This window comes from Triturus cristatus, chromosome 6, assembly GCF_964204655.1.
Source record: "Triturus cristatus chromosome 6, aTriCri1.1, whole genome shotgun sequence".
NCBI lineage: Eukaryota > Metazoa > Chordata > Amphibia > Caudata > Salamandridae > Triturus > Triturus cristatus.
The window spans coordinates 1,794,933,823-1,794,953,233 of NC_140589.1; the positions used below are offsets into that span (position 1 = coordinate 1,794,933,823).

A 19,411-nucleotide genomic window follows, 5' to 3' on the forward strand; every position below is an offset into this window, starting at 1 on the left:
TTGTGGGTGCTTAGTATTTTGTTATTGCAAGTCAGTGTCACACTGCCTTGTTTTTTATCTTGAGACACCAAGAAATGACAGTGGTAATAAATGTACTGTTCCTGCCGAATTCACCCTATTTCATTATTACAAACAGTTCTGGTGTATACAAAAGCAGTCAAGATGGAAACTTCATGGCGCTGCATAAGCTCAGAAGGTGCCTGTGCCATTGCTCTGGTTGAAATTATGGGGTCAGCAGCATGTACTCTAACTTGTGGATTTTCTGAGTAAATGTATTCACCAAATGCAGTGCATACATTTCAGTTAACTGGCATACAGAACCCTTTGAGGCATCCGCATGGGACACAGGAGATATTTTTGATAAGGTGCTTGACCCTCCAGTATGAAGCAAAGCATTGGCATGTGTTTAACACTAAAACAGTGTCAAACTAAGAACAGGTGTCTTTGGTGCAGCTCTTTATTGAAGGACATTGATTCTGAAGGCATCAATAAGCACAATGATGTTTGTTTTCCACAATCCTGATATCTGAGTTTCAGAAAGTAAAACTCTATGATAATGATAGTGCCCCTTGACTTAGATTGAGGGTTTGCTCTGAGTTCAGCTGTGAACAACTATCCAGAAACATGAAGTGAACAGCGAACTAAAGCCATATGAGGTGACCAAGACTTACAATTTGGAGAGGAAGTAGGGCATGGAGGTCCAGACACCTTGTGGATGGTCACAATGGCATTCTAAGTGATTTGCGATGGCCAAAGTAGATCATTGGAGCAGCATCCATCACAGAAAGATGCTTAGAAAAAGGCCTGCACTAATACTGTTTTGAAAACAGATAGTACCAAAGATTACAAATACAGTGAATGTCAGTGCTTTTCAGTTGTTCCTAAAAAGCTAAAAGAATCCTTTGGGGTTGTTTTATCTGAAATACCAGGTCTGAAAACTAGAAACACCAGATATATCCCTAAACAACGCAGGACTCTGCTTAGTTGTAGCTTTGTGATTAGTTCAGTGAGTTTATGTGCTCTGAAGTGTTTCCTTTTCTTTGATCACACCTTAAATAATATTTATTTTTCTTACCTCTGCAGTAGAGCAATGAAGTCCCAAAGCCAGAATCACTGCTAGCAGTAGCGTATTCATTTCTGAAAAGGAGATCAACAGTTTGTTTACTATTTGAAAATCATCAAGTTAAATTTTTTTATGTTTCTTCTGTTGGGCCATTAATGTGCATGGTTTCACCATTCTTTGAACTGGAATCACTAGCAATACCATAGACCTCCCCAAGGTGCAAACTCCTGACTGTGCACCTTAAGACATAAAACACATCCTAGTTGTGGCCATATAGACACACTATTTAAGTGAGCATGGGTGCTCCTGAGAATGCCCATAGGAAATTGTGGTTCAAATGCCACAACCTGACAGTGTGATGGAGCTCTTCCCTACATTCCGGCTGTGTATTGTGTCCGGGAGAACCAAGCAAGAGTGGGTTTATTCGTTGACTGCATTCAAACTGGTGAGGTCCTTCTTGCCCCTTGAGTGACTGGTATATTGCCATGCAGATCAAGGTGAAACCCCTAGGGGCATTACAATCTGAATCTGTGCTGGAGGCTCTAAGCCTGCTTATTTAAGGGCCAGTGTTTCCAACTAATAAAACAAATTTTGCAACTCTTTCAGAATTGCAAATAGTGTCAAGGAGGCATCTACCTCATATTTGAGAGTCACATAGGCCCCAGATATCTTTCCTGTCTGAAGTAATTGTTTTATTGAAAGCAGCTCATGTTCCTTGAAAGAGCAAAGGCTAATTTTCAAACAAAACAATGTGTTTCCAGACAGAGAATGTGAAGTCAGGGACAGAGGTATGCTGTCCCTTGCAAGACAACAGTTCTGCATTTGCAGCCACTCAGAGAGGACACAAGATGCATCTTGTCGATTCAATTTTCACAAGGCTTAAGGTTTTGCAAACGTCTACCCATATAGACTTTAGTGCTCCTGATTACTATATCAGCCCTGTTTGCAATTTAAATCTTCTGGTTTATAAACAGAGTTTCATATATCAGAGCGACAGTATCCTTAGGGCTCAGTGGCAGGAGGTGAAATCTTAAGTTTCCCCTCACAGACCCATTCTAAAGCCACTTCTAGGGAGACAAATTATGTCCAACCCAAAGTATTTTTTTCTTTCCTGGATAAATGTCACATGGTGAGGTTTGTGTCCGAGGAAGTGCATGTTTTGCATGAAGCTTGCCATCTTGTAAAACAGGAAACTCCCTTCAGTGAGTGAACCCCCATAGGATCCCCAGCGGTGAGCAGTGTTCCAGCAAATGCAAAGATACTTTTGTAACGTCAAAGTGTAAAGTTTATATGACAGTCCTGCAATACTTCTGTTGTGATGCCACATTCTGGGTACTAGACAGTATGTAATAGGGCCAACAATGTCATGTGTTGTAAGAGACTTTCAGGAACGTTTACAACTTATTTCAGGCTTGCATTTCTTTTACTACATGAGCAAAGCATTTATAGAACTGTTTGCTGTCACTGAGCCATGCAAAACCAGGTCTCGAATTATGGGCACTTTAAAAAGGACTAGGTTTCCAATCCACTAAGCAGCCCATTTTACCTATATTTTATCTGGGAGAATCCAGTTTACCTTGAAAGTGTAGGATGCACACAAATATTTACATTTATGTTCATTCTCAAACCCCAAACGGACTCCTTTCCATCTCAGTAATGGTTAAAGATTTACTCCTCTTATCACACAAAGTACGCCGGGCTATGCGTGAAAAAGAGAAGAAGAAGATAGAGGTAGTGTATTGTTTATGGAAAAGATGGAAGGAGAAATTTCCTTCAGGACAGGAACCTTCACTCACCGTTGGGTGACATGCTTCATCATATGGATTCCCTCCTCACAGCGTGGTGTGGGCTACGGCTCCCCGAGGGAAGGAGCTGAGGTGTTTTCTCAAAGTTGAGCGTATAAAAGTATAGGTGAACGAGGGGCAGAGTGCAAAGTAAAATTAGTGAGTGATTTAAAAGTGCCTCTCTGGATCAACAGAATTTTATTGGGTGGTCACAAGGACACGATAAAAAGGAAGAGTGCTAGGGATTAAACCGATAAATCCCTAGATCACATAAACATTACACTACCTCTATTTTCTTCTTCTCTTTTTCACGTATAGCCGGGAGTACTTTGTGTGATAAGAATTGTTCTTTTTGAGGGATTAGTACCCTCTGGCTTCCTCAGATCCCCTCTAATCCTAAATGTGTTTATGATCAAAGATTTACTCCAGAATAGGTTTGACATGATTCCCCTTCCAGGAAGGTATGGAGCACAGCTTATATCCGAATTTAGTGGAAGTGAAGGGAAAGAGCATTCTCCAAAGGGGAACTTTTTCCCTGCAGAGGACAACATGTGTGAGTTGTCCCACATGGCTGCATTCACTATTTGCATACTCCACTTCAATGGAGAATTCTACATAGGGGTAGCAGTCACTTGACATTCCTGGAATACATCTAGAAACATGCACATAGATCAGCTTTTGAGGACTACTTCTGTGAATATTTATAAAAAGGTAAAACATTGAAAAATACATTCAAACAGAGACCTGACTCTCCGTCCTTACTTTTCTATCTTTGCCTGTGAATAGGGCCCTATGCGTGCCCTTGGACTAATTATGCACTTGATTCAAATCACCCCCTAGGGTATAAATCACAATATTTCATAAACAAGTTAGCACCCTCTCGAAAATGTTTCCCAAAAGTTATTTTCATACCTTGCTGCAAAATTCACAATTCTTTTTAGTTTAGATAGTATCACTGAAGTATCTATAAAAGCTTAAGGACTTCAGTGCCTTTCATGGATTTGCCTTGAGTTCTGCTCCTGTTATAAAATGTTGTTTTTCAAAAGTCTCTTTATTATTGTTGTTATTAATATAATTAGTAAAAGTAGCAGTAGTAGTAATAGTATTAGGATCAATATTATTAGCATTATAGACATTGGAATTACTTTTACTATTATTGTTATTATTTATATGTTATGTATGACTTGGTTCTATGTGGTCTGTAATCACTTTACAGATCTCAACAAATACTGCTACACTTCAAGCCACAAGTAGGACATTTCTTAAAGTTCCAGTGACAAGCAACCATTTACCACTGTCTGAGTTGGTAAAATACCACTGTTCCAGGTCTCCAGCTATTAAAGATACCAGTCATCCCAAAACTGTGGCAGAAACATTTCTTAAATAATACTGCTGTGCCTGCTTCACTTTCACTATTTGACATCCCTTGTGGTAAGGTAAGGCAATGCTTGGTGTAAGCACCTTTTACCACTGTATTATGGAAGCAGATTTCCAGAGGTGATTGTGTGTGATAAGAATGTGGGTGCATACTCGTTGTGTGGTATTTTGCTGTGGTGGTTATGTGTAGTGTAGGTTTTTGTACTTTACCACCGTCCAAATTGGTAAAATAGCTCTGTTCCAGCTCCTCAAATATTTAAGACATCAGAAACCCTCAAACTGTTGGGGAGACTATGTCTTACATTAGAAGTTTGAGTGCTCACTCTGAGGACTACAGTCCTTGATAAATTAACGCTTGGCGATGCTAATGTTATGCCATAAATTGTTTTCTTTTACGGAGAAAAGGACTTTGTGAAGCGTACAACTACATTTGTAAATAGATGATTCTTTGAACAAATGCTCCTGCATTTGGCTCCTGCATTTGGCTAACGTGGTACATTTGACCTAAGCTTTGCAGGAAATTTCTAGCTTCTCTAAGTGACTAAGTTAAGCATTACATATACGTATCCCTTGAAACGTAATAACCTATAGGTTCTTACATTTATACTTAAGTGTTGATTTATGTTTTTGAATTAGATAGAGTGCAACCATCCAGAACATGTCTATGAGCCTGATTTTGATCCTGGGGGATGGGTTACTCCGTCACAACCGTGACGGATATCCCATCAGACAAAATAAAAATACCACACGATATAATGGGAGTTATATTTCGGCGGACGGGATATCCGTCACCGTTGTGACGAAGTAACCCGCACGCCAAGATCTAAATCAGGCCCTAAGTTCATGGAACTGATGTATTTAATCATGAGAGTGTTGATAAAAGCTTACATTGAGTAATAATTGCATGTACTGTATGTCCCCAGGCTCAAACATGGGAAATGGAGTAAAAAAGTATGTGCGCCATATGGTGCATTAATTAAAGGCAATTTAAAAAATAAAGAGAAATTAAACATTTTAAATGATGGATGGAATGCTTGAATTAATTTGTAATTAATTTGGGCAATATGCCAAGCCATCATTATTCTGCACACCATGCCACCTCAGTTTGGACTTGGTAATATGCAAATCAGTATTGACTCTGCTCCAGTGGGAACAGTCAAGCTTGAAAAGCCAGACCGGTCCTTCTTGAAATGGAACACAAGCAGCCCAGGACCGGTTTTGCCCTGATTAGGAATCATCATCTAGGTATAGCTTGGTTCCAGTGATACAGTGTGCACAGGAACCACGTCTGAGTATAGCCGTCCCACTTAGACTGACAAACTAAAGAATACAAATAAGTGATGAAATTCTTGAATTAATCTTAGCGACTATTGATCACTGGTACTAATTGGGTTGCTTGTGTTGCATTTCAGGGAGGACCTGACAGGGAGGACCTGGCAAAGGGTGTGCAAAATCAACGATGGACTGGGATACGGCTGAGTAATTACCAGGGGCTGAGATTAATTCAAGCATTCTATTCATCACTTTTATGTATACTTCATATTAAATCTGAGTATTGTTAAAAGTTTTAACACAATCTAAGAAATCTCCTATTTGGGCTATACATATTTTATTTAAAAAAACATTGAGCCCATCCACTTTCTCAAATGTTCTGAGTACTGAGCAGCATTAAAAAAATTCTGCCGAAAATCCAATTCATATATAATCCACAACATCCACACACCAGTATTTCACAAATAACTTTTTAAACGTTACTACTCACTGTTTGATAGCCGGGTTAGTGGTGAGATGTCTTGTTCCTTCAGAAAGATTCTGTTCTGATGGTTTGGTGCTTTTGGGTTACTGAAGGTTATATAGTTACCATAGATCCTGTTTGGTAATTTCCTGATTGTGCAAAGAAACCTTAAAACTTGCCCCAGGGATAGATCACAGGATGCCATTGAACAATATCATCAAATCCAGTTCTTAGAAGGAGTGTTGTTTTTGCATGAATTATGTTAACAGACTAGAGGGCTCTCAAAACAATATTTTGGCACCATTCTGAGAGCACCTGTTCATTCCAGGATGTGGCAGCTAAGGGTGGATTCAGATATTTCCATCTCAGTGATTCTAAAAGAAAACGTAGGAACAGGGTTTCCAGCTTTTCAATCAAAATAGAAGTTTCCTGTTGGAGCATGTATTCCGCTTACACTTAAAATAATATTTTTCAGTAATTTTGGAGTAACTTCTCATTGCCACCAGGTGGTGTCCTAAATTTGCTTGATGTCTTATCTGCAAAATGAATGTGTGTCATCTAATACAGTGGTTCTTAACATTTTGACTTCTGAGGACCCCACTTAATCATTACTGATACTCAGGCACCCCACTGTACCATTATAGGAATCCGGGAATCTCCACTAAGTTATTAAGTTATTACTGGAAGCCAGGGACTCCAGTCTAAGCGTTTTCTCTGATTTGAACCACAAAACAACGCACAAAAAATACAGAAATAAGCTTTTGTCACACAACATATTAATTATAATGCAATGATGGAATGTTTCTTAAATTCAATTAAAGCCACTCATTGTCCCCAATATATTCTGTTTGATATACTTGCACTGCTCCCAAAAATCAATCCTTCATTTTAAAATTCTTTCACCTTACAGAACATTTAAAAAATGTACTTTTCACATTATGCTTCTTTCTTTATCAATCTCTTAACCCCTTCACTGCTAGGACACCCCCCTTTTTGACCAGATATGGTATCCACGCCCAATGTGCGTCCTTTCCTTCCAACATCACAGGGATTCGGAAGGTACCCAGGGTTTGTGGATTCCCCTGGGGGGGACCCAGAAATTAGCCAAAATACAGCAAAAAAGTGCTACAGATGAAAGCGTCTGTTTTTTCCCTGCAAATGGTATCAACAAAGGGGTAGTGGTGCTGAGATCACAATCATCCTAGCTTTCAGGGACAAGCAGACATTTGTCAGAAAAACAACATTTGTTACACAGTTTTGCCATTTTTCTAGGACATAGCCTATTTTTTCAATTTTTTAACCTCCTTCTAGTTAATGGTAAAAATGGGTATGAAAGCAATGATGGATCCTGGAAAGCTATACATTTCTGAAAGGTAGACAACATTTTGAATTCAGCAAGGGGTCATTTGTGTATATCCTTCAAGGTTTTTGTATAGAAACTAACAGTTGATAGTAGAAAAAAATTGAAAATTAGTTACAAAAAACAGCCATTTGTGCCAACGTTTTCACCTGTCACTTCTACTAAGTATGACAGATGTTTAAAATCAATACACTGTTACATTTGTTGGGCCCTTCTGGTTGTGGGGATATATTGGACTTGTAGGTTCACCAAGAACCCGAGGAACCCAGAGCGAATAACTGAGCAGCGTCTTGCAATGTTTTTTCATTGTGTACCGGGTATATAGCAATTGATTTGGAAAAATATAAACAAAGAAAAATTGGTATGAAAGTCACCTATGTATTTCTGAAGTGAGAACAAAATATAAAGTTTAGAAACAGTAGCTATTTGCACATTTACAAATTTGTGGGTACCCATACCAGCATGTGAATTATAGGTAATTTTTCAAAGTGACTTCTTTTTTACACATTGTCTACCATTTTGAAGGCAGACATGCATTGAAAGTCAATAGGTAATAACAGCTGCTCCACAATTTTGTGTTCCCCTAAGTCTCCTGATAAAAATGATACCTCACTTGTGTGGTTAGGTGTAGTGGCCGCGACAGGAAAAAGCCCAAAACGCAAAGAGGACACACCACATTTTCACAGTGAAAACAGACCCTATTTTTGCAAAGTGCCTAGCTGTTGATTTTGAACCCTAGCTCGGCACCTTGGGAAACCTAGCAAACCTATACATTTTTGAAAACTAGACACAGGGGAATCCAGGATGGGGTGACTCACCAGGTTCTGTTATCCAGAATCCCTTGCAAACCTCAAACTTTGTCCAAAAAAACAAATTTTCCTCACATTTCTTTGGTGGAAAGTTCTGGAATCTGTGTGGATCCACAAAATTCCACCAACTCCTCATTCCCCAAAGTCTTCCAAGAGAAATGGAGCTCACTTATGTGGGTAGGCCTAGTGCCCGCGAAACGGAAACAGCCCAAAATGTAACGTGGACACACCACATTTCCACAGTGAAAACGGACCATTTTTTTTGCAAAGTGGCTAGCTTTAGATTTTGAACCCTAGCTCTATTGGCACCTAGGGAAACCTAGCAAACCTATACATTTTTAAAAACTAGACAACCAGGGAAATCTAGGATGGGGTGACTTGTCTGGCTCTCATCAGGTTCTGTTACCCAGAATCCCTTGCAAACCTCAGCATTTGTAAAAAAAAACACATTTCCCTCACATTTCTGTGGTGTAAAGTTCTGGAATCTGCGTGGATCCACAACATTCCACCCACCCAGCATTCCCCAAAGTCTTTCGAGAAAAATGGTACCTCACTTGTGTGGGTAGGCCTAGTGCACGCGACTGGAAACGGCCCAAAACGCAACATCGATACACCACATTTTCACAGTGAAAACTGACCCCTTTTTAGCAGAGTGCCTAGCTGTAGCTTGTGAACCCTAGCTCTGCCGCCACCTAGGCAAACTTAGCAAACCTATACATTTTTCAAAACTACACACCCAGGGGAATCCAGGATAGGGTGTCTTGTCTGCCTCTCGACAGGTTCTGTTACCCAGAATATCTTGCAAACCTCAAAATTGGTCAAAAAAGCACATTTTCCTCACATTTCTGTGGTGGAAAGTTCCGGAATCTGTGTGGATCCACAAAATTCCACCAACCTCGCATTCCTATAGCATTTAAAAAAAAATAGTACCTCACTTATGTGGGTAGGCCTAGTGCCCGGGACAGGAAATGGCCTTAACGCAATGTGGACACACCACATTTTCACATTGAAAATGGACCCTTTTTTGCAAGGTGCCTAGCTGTAAATTTTGAACCCTAGCTCTGCCGGCACCCAGGGAAACATAGCAAACCTATACATTTTTTAAAACTAGACACCAAGGGAAATCCAGGATGGGGTCACTTGTCTGGCTCTCACCAGGTTCTGTTACCCAGAATCCCTTGTGAACCTCAAAATCTGTAAAAAAAAAAAACACATTTGTCTCACATTTCATACGTCTCAAGCTCCAGGCCTGAGTCCCGCGACCTTTGCAACCTCCTCAGACCATCACGGCCTCCATGACACGGGCCCGCTTGAGTACATTTTCATTGACGTACACTACTGCCGCCTCAGGCCTACTCCTTGGCCCAGTAGGTCCCATGTGTGAAACTGTGTCCTGAGTCATGAATGGCAGTGACCCCAAATCCGGGCCACCAGTCTCCCTTTGATCAGTGAGGCATAGTTCCATATTGGCTTCTTGTGACACGTGGTGCCACTAACCCTATTCAACGCCAGCCAGCGACACATGGTGCCATTAACCCTGTTCAACGCCAGTCGGCGACACCTGGTGTCACTGAACCTGAACTACGCAGTCCGTGGGGCCATCCAAACTATGCTGGCGACACTCGGTGAATGGGCCGTGCTGACCGCTGCCTCAGGCCTACACCACGGTTGATGAGTACAGGCCCCAGCTAGGCCCGCAAAATACAAGGGTTCGCTCTCCTGTAACGAAAGCTAGAAGGAAGTTGGCACGGAAACTGCAAATACAAAGACAGAGTTTATTAACCCTTAAGGGTGGTCCTACAACCTACACAACACTCTTCAGTATTGCATAGAGTAGCACAAAGAACTTGCGTACGTGGTCCCCTTTTATACACAACAGAGGGGCTCATAAGTGGGTGGATACAACATAGAGCAAAATTAATTACAATTTATGGACATTTTCGATACAGGATCAATATATGGGCGGAGTCAACAATTTCCTGAGCCCGCGAAAACATGGTCAAACAAGGACTAACTGATAACAGATGTGGTCAAGTCTGGGCATGCGCCAGACGGACAAAGGAGCTATTTATAGACTGTTACTAGGCAGATTACAAGAGCAACTAGCGAAAAGGTAGGACTCTTCTCGTGCAAAGCACGTGGAGACATGACAATACAAAATGGAGTCCGGACATTAGTCAACATAAGACAAGAAACACGTGTTGACTAAAGAGAACTCATGTCTTCAGTGAATGCTTAATCATATCGCTGTTTTAGTTTTCAACAGACGACCCTTTCAGCATTTACTGAAGACATTCGGCTTATTAGGAAATCATCTTATATGTCAATTTTCATCATCTCTTCCACCTCCTTGTTTAAGTGTTTCTGATAGGTGACATTGGCAATAGCTTTCTTATCAGGAATACAAAATGACACACATAAAGAACAGAGTAAAGGACCACACTGAACACAGATGCAACAGGAAAACAGAACTGCTACAATAATACAGAGACCAGTTAAAACTTTCCATCCCCATGCAGTGATCAATGCCCAAAACCATCCAGAAAGGTTCCAAGTGCCATTTTCTGTATGAATCTCAGCTGCGATTTTATGCAACTTATTAATAGCGTTATAGACTGATGGCGTGTGGTCAGGAATAAATACACAACAACTACTTCCGATAATTCTACATGCTCCACCTCTGTCTGCTAACATAACATCTAATACCATACGATTCTGTAACGCAACAATTCTAGTGATTTGTAATTCTTCCGTAAGATTCCCAAGAGCAGCAGCAGCTTGATTTATTACAGCCTCTACAACTCTCGTTAATCGTCGAACTTTCCTACTATTTAGAGCAGCTCCAACAAAGAAAAACAATCCTAAATTAAAATCAACATACTGCTGTAAGCTAGTGTCAGTTTGGTCAACATCATCAATAGATAGAGTACGTTTATACCTATTTACAGTTACATTGTTCAATAACTTCAAGTCTTTATGATAGGATGCAGGCGCTAAGAATACAGGGGGTAATAAAAACGCTACATAACATACTCCGGACCAGCCGGCTGGTAAGCGATAATAACCCTTATTCCCACATACGAAGTACGTATTATGGGAAGCTAAGAAAGTACTATTATTTAATCCATCTATATTCAAAACAATAATACAGTCACTAACACCAACAGGAATATGACCCACACTCTGAACACACAGGTCCGCTTGAGCTTGTGCCACTTGAATTACAAATTTTTCATTTCCGACAATGTCTCTAGTGTTCGTGAAGATGTAGGGGATTGATTCATTATCTGGTCAATAATCTTCCCACTCCCATATTGTCCCATTCGCTTGTGGATAGCCTTCTTTATCTTGATGACATTCCCTATTAAGTCTAAAAAGTAGTCGTCCGACTGTAGGTTTCCATGTGGCAAAAAGCAAAGTGTACCATGCTCTACAAGAGCCATTATGAGAGAAAGGAAGAGGTATAAACGGCGTTCCTCCTTTCTTCTGATGAGCTGGCATCATACCACATATCCAACAGTTCGTAGCATTTGTAGCAACATGGGTATGATGCAACATCTGGATAAAAGTATTATTCAAATAAGACTGACGATGCTTCAATTCTTGATACGGAAGGGTGTAAAAGTAGTGCTCCTCAGGCACTGGAGTAGTCAAAACAAGCAACTCACGGGCAGGTGTCACATCCTCAACAAACCACGTGGTTATACCAACAATAGCTACAATGATAATAAAACTTGTCACACAAAGAATCTTCTTCTTCTCCATTTTGTAGTAAAAGTCAATATCTTCTTGAAACTAAAAGGTTGTCAGAACTCTTCCCCTTAGGCAGCCGTTGATTTCTTCACCAGCGGGCCAAGACGGGTGTCACTACACTAATGCAGGGCTGATCCCCCCCCTTGCCTCATTGGCTCTCCATTTCACTAACCTAAGGGCCGTTCTGACAATGTGTCCTGATACAAAAAGAAATCACTTCCTCGGTCTGAGATGATATCTTCTTCCTCCAGGAATCGCTTGGTCCGGAAAGAGCTCCTCAGTATCATTCGGGTCCACAGCACGGCCTTTCTCTGCAGTCAGGATTTCTCGATGGTCGGTCAATACAGCAGGCTCCACTAATCCAGGTGGCACTTTACGACAGTGCAAGGAGTGGATCCAGTTCTTCCGATTGGAGACTTGCACAGCTGTCCTCGTTGCGAGCAAGACTTGCTCAGGACCAACCCATCTCGGCTCCAGACTGTTCGTCCTTTCAAACACCTTGATCATAACATGGTCTCCAGGCCGGAGGTTATGTCCTTCACCTGTGGATCGATCAGGGAGCGCTTCTCGAACCTGTTGATGAATAGAAACCAAATTATCTGTTAACTGTGCCAGATAATCATTCATCATTACACAAGGTACATCATACACTGACTTCGGTTTCGGTGGACCCCAAATATTCATTGGGCGTCCAAACACGATCTCATATGGCGTGAGACCGGTCCGGGAATGCGGTATCGATCTAATTGACAATAATGCCAGCGGTAAAGCGTCTGGCCAAGTCAAAGAAGTCGAAGCTTGGATCTTAGTGATCTTAAGCTTCAAAGTACCGTTATATTACTCAACCAATCCCGCAGACTGAGGGTGAAACACTGCATGAAATTTCTGGGTAATTCCCAGTCCTTTCAGGACATACTTGATAACGTCTGCTATAAAATGAGGTCCGTTATCACTCCACAACAATCTACAAACACCATATCGAGGGAAGAACTCCTTCAATAGCATCTTGGCTGTAGTCATTGCAGTATTGTCTTTCGTAGGGTATGCCTCAACCCATTTACTGAAGGCACAAACCACTACTAGAACATACTTGAAATTGTTACAGCGCTCAAGCTGAATGTAATCCATCTGCAAAACCTCAAAGGGTGCAGTAGGTGTTGCAAACCCTCCTGCTGGAGTTCGTGTACCCTTTCCTGGGTTATACCTCAGGCAAATCATGCAAGTCTGCACTACCCTCTTTGCCGTACTAGCGATCTCCGGATGCTCCCAAACTCGTGTGAGTAATTTTACAATTGCGGAAGCTCCAACATGCGCTAGTCCATGTGCCATCTGAACCATAGGTTGTACGAAAGTTGTGGGTAACTTCCATGTATCCATCTGCTTATTTCTCCAACACCCTTCATCATCTAATTCTCCATCGTTGGACCATTGCTCCCGTTCCTTATCGGAAGCGGTCCTCTGTATCTCCAGCACTTCTCTCCTAGCATCGTGCCATCTTTCTGCCTGTGACTTCACAACATACATTGCAGTAGAGTCAGGCTGCATCGCAGTCTCTCATGCCACTAGGGTCTGCCAAAGCATTCCCTTCCCCAACTTTATCAACCACCTTTTTATGGGCACTACATTTAACTATAGCAATCTTCTTTGGATATGTTAATGCAGTCAAAAGGTTCTGAACTAACTCTTCATACATTATCTGTGCTCCATGTGACGTTAGAAACCCTCTCTCCTTCCAGAGTAGGCCAAAGTCGTGCGCTACTCCGAAGGCATAGCGGCTATCTGTATAAACATGCTCGTGTTAATGCTATCAGTTCCGCTGCTTGAGCTGATTTCTGCGGTATGCGTGCTGTCTCCACTATGGTTTGTAATGTGGTAATTGCATACGCTGCTGAAGTCGTACCATCTGGTAGCTTCAGGCATGATCCGTCCACCCATAGTTCTCCATCTACATCTGTAAAGGGCGTATCCTGGAGATCAATACGACCCTTTGTCTGTTCCTCAGTCACAAGAATACAGTCATGTGCTTTTTGTGCTTCAGACTGAGTTTCCGGGAATGGCAACAATGTGGCTGGATTTAACGTTGCACACCTCTTTAACGTAATATGAGGAGCCAAAAGCGTCAATTCATATCCCGTTAAACGAGCACTGGTCAAATGCTGCGTCTTTGTCTGATTAAGCAGGGCATCAACAGCATGGGGAACTAATACCAACAGCTTATGAGATAACACAATTCCCTCGCTTTGGCGTATTTACACAGCTGTCGCCGCAACCGAGCGAAAACAACCAGGCAATGCTCGGGCAACAGGATCAAGTTCGGCCGAAAAATATGCACAAGGGCGCTGCTTGTCGCCGTGCATCTGCACTAAAACTGATAATGCACATCCATCTTTCTCATGTACATACAATGTAAAAGGCTTCGTATAATCAGGGGTACCTAACACTGGTGCTGAGCAAAGGGCTTGTCGCAATTTCTGAAAGGCAATTTCACAACTATTTGACCAGGGAAGAGGAATTGGGGTATCGTTTGTCAAAAGTGCTAACAATGGCTTAGCTATGTGTGAAAACCCCAATATCCATTGCCTACAAAAAGAAGCAAGACCCAAAAATGCACGCACGTCCTTCTGTGTGGAAGGTACTGGCGTGTCCAAAATTGTTTGAATACGATCTGGTGTGAGTGCACGCCCCTCCTTAGACAAAAGGTGACCCAAGTAAGTCACCTTTGGTCTACAGAATTGCAACTTCTTCCTCAACACTTTGTGATTGTGCGATGCCAAAAAGGAAAGCAAGGATAACGTGCACTTTTCACATAGCTCAGGAGTGTCGGCCGCCAACAAGATGTCGTTGACATATTGTATAAGGGCTACACCATCAGGCAGAACAAAGGAATCCAATTGTCTTTTCAATGCTTGACTGTAAATACTAGGACTCTCTGTGTAACCCTGAGGGACTCTACAAAATCTATAAGACCGATTATTCAAAGTGAAGCCGAAGAGGTACCGGCTATCAGGATGAATAGGAATCGAAAAGAAAACATTTTTCAAATCGATAACCGGGAATGTGGTCGCCGTTGGCGGGACCAGAGTAAGCAACGTCGTGATATCTGAAACCACTGGATACTGAGGTATCACTATCTTATTCACCTCCCTTAAGTCAATAATAAAACGATAAACCCTAGTATCGGTATCTTTCTTCAAAATGGGTAAAATAGGACTGTTGCAGACGTTGTATGGAACTTCTTCCACTACTCCCACCTTGATCAAATCCTGCACAATCTGTATGAGTGCCTCCTCCCCCTCCTGGGAAATACGATACTGATACAGCACCCTCCTGGACACTAATGTGGACAGGCGGAATCACCATCTGTCCCACATCAGTATCCGAAGTGGCCCACAAAGTACGAGGGAGAGAAGCTAATACAGTATCCTCTGCAACCACACACATCCGTTCTGTCATAGGGTGATTATCGTTTAATATCACACGTACTCCAGCAGGGGAGCAGCGGATCGTAGCTCTGAAGTGCTTAAGCATATCAAGACCCATAATGTTGTCAGGCGTGTTCGGAGCAAGCAAAAACGGACAGGGTGCAGAAAATTGGTCAACATGAAATGCAAGGGGTTGGGATAGAGGGCTTCGAGAGAGTGTACCATCAAACCCTACCGATGTAACCATTAAGCCAGATGGGGGAGCCCTCGGAACCAATTGTTTGGACAGCGCACTGCGAGTAGCTCCTGTATCAACTAGGAACCGATCAGGAGAACCCAGAACATTTGCTGTAACATAAGGACCCTTCTGATCAACTGGCACTTCAACTGATTCCAACCCCCACCCAACGCAATCCTACGCATGCTGCGCATCATGGTACCCAGAGCGGTCATTCCCAGACATTTGATACTGATTTTGCCGATCAAACACATTAGGTCTATCTCGTTGCTGCACGTTAGGCTCAAAGCGAGCACGATCATTGAAATTCCCTCTGAAGTTCGAAAAGCCCCCTCTACCTCTCGGCGGTCCCTGACCATGTCCCTGGCGGGGTGCATATAATACCGGACAATCCCTGGCCCAATGACCCAACTGTTTGCAATACGCACATTGATTTCTATTAACATCCGACCGACCCGAAGGGGGACCATAAAATCCTCCTCTACCTCTCTCAACACCCCGACGAGGCGGACCATACACTTGTGCTAACATCACCTTAGTTTTCAAATCTTTCGATTTCTTCTCCTTATGCCCCTTCGCTTCTTGTTCCTGACGCTCATAATACTGAGCCATAGTCAGGAGGGATGCCGGAGACGAGGTGGACCAAGCACTTTCACTCGCTTTTAAACGAGCTGCTATTCCCGGTAATAAATTCGCCACATATTTATCAACAAAAAGATGTCGACCCGTATCATCCGTAAGTGACTGACCACTGAAATCATGAAATGTTTCCTCAAAACGCGTAAAGAAGTCTGAAACTGATTCATCAACCTTCTGTTTGCATGAGGCTAACATATTCCAGTCAATCTTTTTAGGGGGAATAATCATTTTCAACTTAGTCAAGATAGCAGCAGGAAGATCTAAAATAAGCTGGGGCGGTTTTTGGGCGGGCTTTCTTTCCCTATCCTCATCCTCAATCTCAGACCATTTGGCCTTAAAAACGGCTTGATCATCCACCTTCCGCACAGATCGCCACATATCCGGTGGTAGAATAAGCCCAAAGAACAAATCTATATCTGCTAAAGTCATAGTACAAGAATTCAAGGCCCCTTCGACCTCTTCATAAAAGGCCGCTGGATTCTTGCGGGGGTCAGGCAATGCATTCTTCAATGCCATAACATCAGTCCTTTGCCAGGGAGTATAAACCCAATTATACACAAAATATCCCCTAGCATCAGGGGAAGACATGTCTGAACTAGTTCCTGCTCCTTTAGGAGGAACATACAAAGGTGCCGCCTCTCGCATCGGTTTAGCATGCACTAGTTCACTCTTATCTGAATGGGAGGTAGACGACTGTTTCCCGCCGACATGTGGATTCGATTGCTCCTTCTCCCCTGTCTTTTGGCGTGCTTTCTCTTTGAGTTCAAACGCCGCGTCCCGCAATGCAAACAGCCGTCGGACCGCATCGGGTACCTTAGAGGGAGAAAAGACACCGTTACGTAATGCTTTAGAATCTAATACTATATCATCAGGCTCAAAAACATCAGAATATTTCCGAAAGGCAGTAACCACTTCATCAGAAAAAGTTTCAACAAAATATAACTTTTCTCTATCCTGCCAACTTTCCAAAAAGTCCAATAATTCAGGAAGAGATAGCTTGCCCTTAAGCGCACAAAGAGAAATTTTCCGGAGCTCACCCATTCGATCAGTTGATAACATGGACCGCGTGTCTACCTTATCCGAAACCGATCCAGAATCCTGTGACCTCGGGGAAGACGCGCCAACATAAGGGGGCGGAGAGCGATCTAATAAATGAAAATCATCTTCAAGATTAGTAAGGACAGGATAAAGTGGCTGGCGGACAGCATATTGACCCGATACTTGCAGCCTACGCTCTTTCTCTTGTCTCTCCGCCAGTTCTCTTTCCTCCCGACGCTTCGCTTCCTGCTCTCTCACATGATCATTTTTCCGTTGCTCTTTATCAATCAGCGCTTTCTCACGTTTCTCCCGCTCACGCACTTCCTTCACCCATAACCGTACACATTCAAACATCTCTTGCCGAGCACGCCGTTTACACATACACTGTTCCACATACTCAATCTTACGCATTTCAAACGATCCATACAAAGGCCATCGTAACTCAGGATCCTTTTTGGTGTATTTCCTCCACACTGTGCTGTACATTATAGAGGAAAGACCATGCTTCACATACATATCCCTATTAGGAGTCCCCTCTGGGGGGGCTGGAGCGGATTCCTCAAGATTTAACCGGTTTCCAAAGCAGCAGCACCACTTACGGAGTGCGCTAAAAGCAGGCATGCTCAAAAATAATGCAAAATATGCAGTATTATCAAAAATGGCACTTAAACGTTGCGCCGTTCAAATTGAAACAACTCCGGAGAAATATCTCCACATTACCTGCCTATATGTGTTGCAACGCATATATTCTCACGGTAATCAATACAAAATATGACCGGTCATCACAAATCAAACTCAAATAGCCAACCCAGGCTTCAAAACTCAGAGCAAGTACCGTACAACGGTTCTTACCAATCAAGAGCGTCCAGATTCCAACTGCCAAGTTCCAAAATTCGCCCAAACGGCTATCACATGGCAAACCGACAGAAGAGGTCTCAGTCGAGGACCGGCGCCACCCAGATGGTCAGCTCGGAAGGGAGGGAAGAAACCTTGGGATGCCAGGACTAAAAGACGCCGCTGGCAGTGATCACATCCCCGGCCAAAGTCCTCACCTTCGTCACGACCAGTCCTTCGAGCATCCGAGTCGCCGATGAGCCCCACGTGACGGGCGCCAATTGATGAGTACAGGCCCCAGCTAGGCCCGCAAAATACAAGGGTTCGCTCTCCTTTAACGAAAGCTAGAAGGAAGTTGGCACGGAAACTGCAAATACAAAGACAGAGTTTATTAACCCTTAAGGGTGGTCCTACAACCTACACAACACTCTTCAGTATTGCATAGAGTAGCACAAAGAACTTGCGTACGTGGTCCCCTTTTATACACAACAGAGGGGCTCATAAGTGGGTGGATACAACATAGAGCAAAATTCATTACCATTTATGGACATTTTCGATACAGGATCAATATATGGGCGGAGTCAACAATTTCCTGAGCCCGCGAAAACATGGTCAAACAAGGACTAACTGATAACAGATGTGGTCAAGTCTGGGCATGCTCCAGACGGACAAAGGAGCTATTTATAGACTGTTACTAAGCAGATTACAAGAGCAACTAGCGAAAAGGTAGGACTCTTCTCGTGCAAAGCACGTGGAGACATGACAATACAAAATGGAGTCCGGACATTAGTCAACATAAGACAAGAAACACGTGTTGACTAAAGAGAACTCATGTCTTCAGTGAATGCTTAATCATATCGCTGTTTTAGTTTTCAACACGGTCAGGTAGGTCACACACTTGAACTAAACATCGGTCACTTAAAAGGCAGAATACATGTCATCACACGCACGGAGAGGCGTAATAGGATGACGCATTGCAGTGCGGAGGGAACAAGATCATCGTTACAGAGGTGTTCGAACACTACCGACAACTGCCCTTGTGTCACTAACTCTGTGCCACGCCAGGCAACGACATGTGGCTGTGTGCCACTGCTGACAGCAACCTCGGGCCTACACTGCGGTTCAATCGTTCACAGAGTCTTCATTTTGCAATGGCTGAGTTTGTATCAGCATACTGGCATCATCACAGACAGCATCCCCTCTCAGCCCCGGTGCCACTAAGTCTGTTCCCCGACAATCATGGACACTCTCTGGTCGAACTTTGGTGGCATCTGAGCCTATGGACTAGGGGGCAGTTTTCATCCTCATGTAGCTGATACCTAATTGGTGGTGGCAACAAGGCTGTCGTATTCCACTCCT

At 42.8% G+C, this 19,411-nt stretch overlaps 1 protein-coding gene across 1 annotated transcript in view; it reads right to left on the reverse strand.

Moving 5' to 3' along the window:
* The window catches only part of LOC146822020 (cysteine-rich secretory protein 2-like), a 119,290-nt gene extending 113,216 nt beyond the window's left edge, over nt 1-6,074 (reverse strand). The window contains exons 1-2 of the mRNA XM_085613121.1: nt 5,987-6,074; nt 1,076-1,137 (exon numbers count right to left, since the gene is read on the reverse strand). Of these exons, the coding sequence (XP_085469247.1) occupies nt 1,076-1,135 (60 nt within the window). The 5' untranslated portion in view covers nt 1,136-1,137; nt 5,987-6,074. The remainder of the gene's footprint in view (nt 1-1,075; nt 1,138-5,986) is intronic.
* Between the last annotated feature and the right edge of the window lie 13,337 nt (nt 6,075-19,411).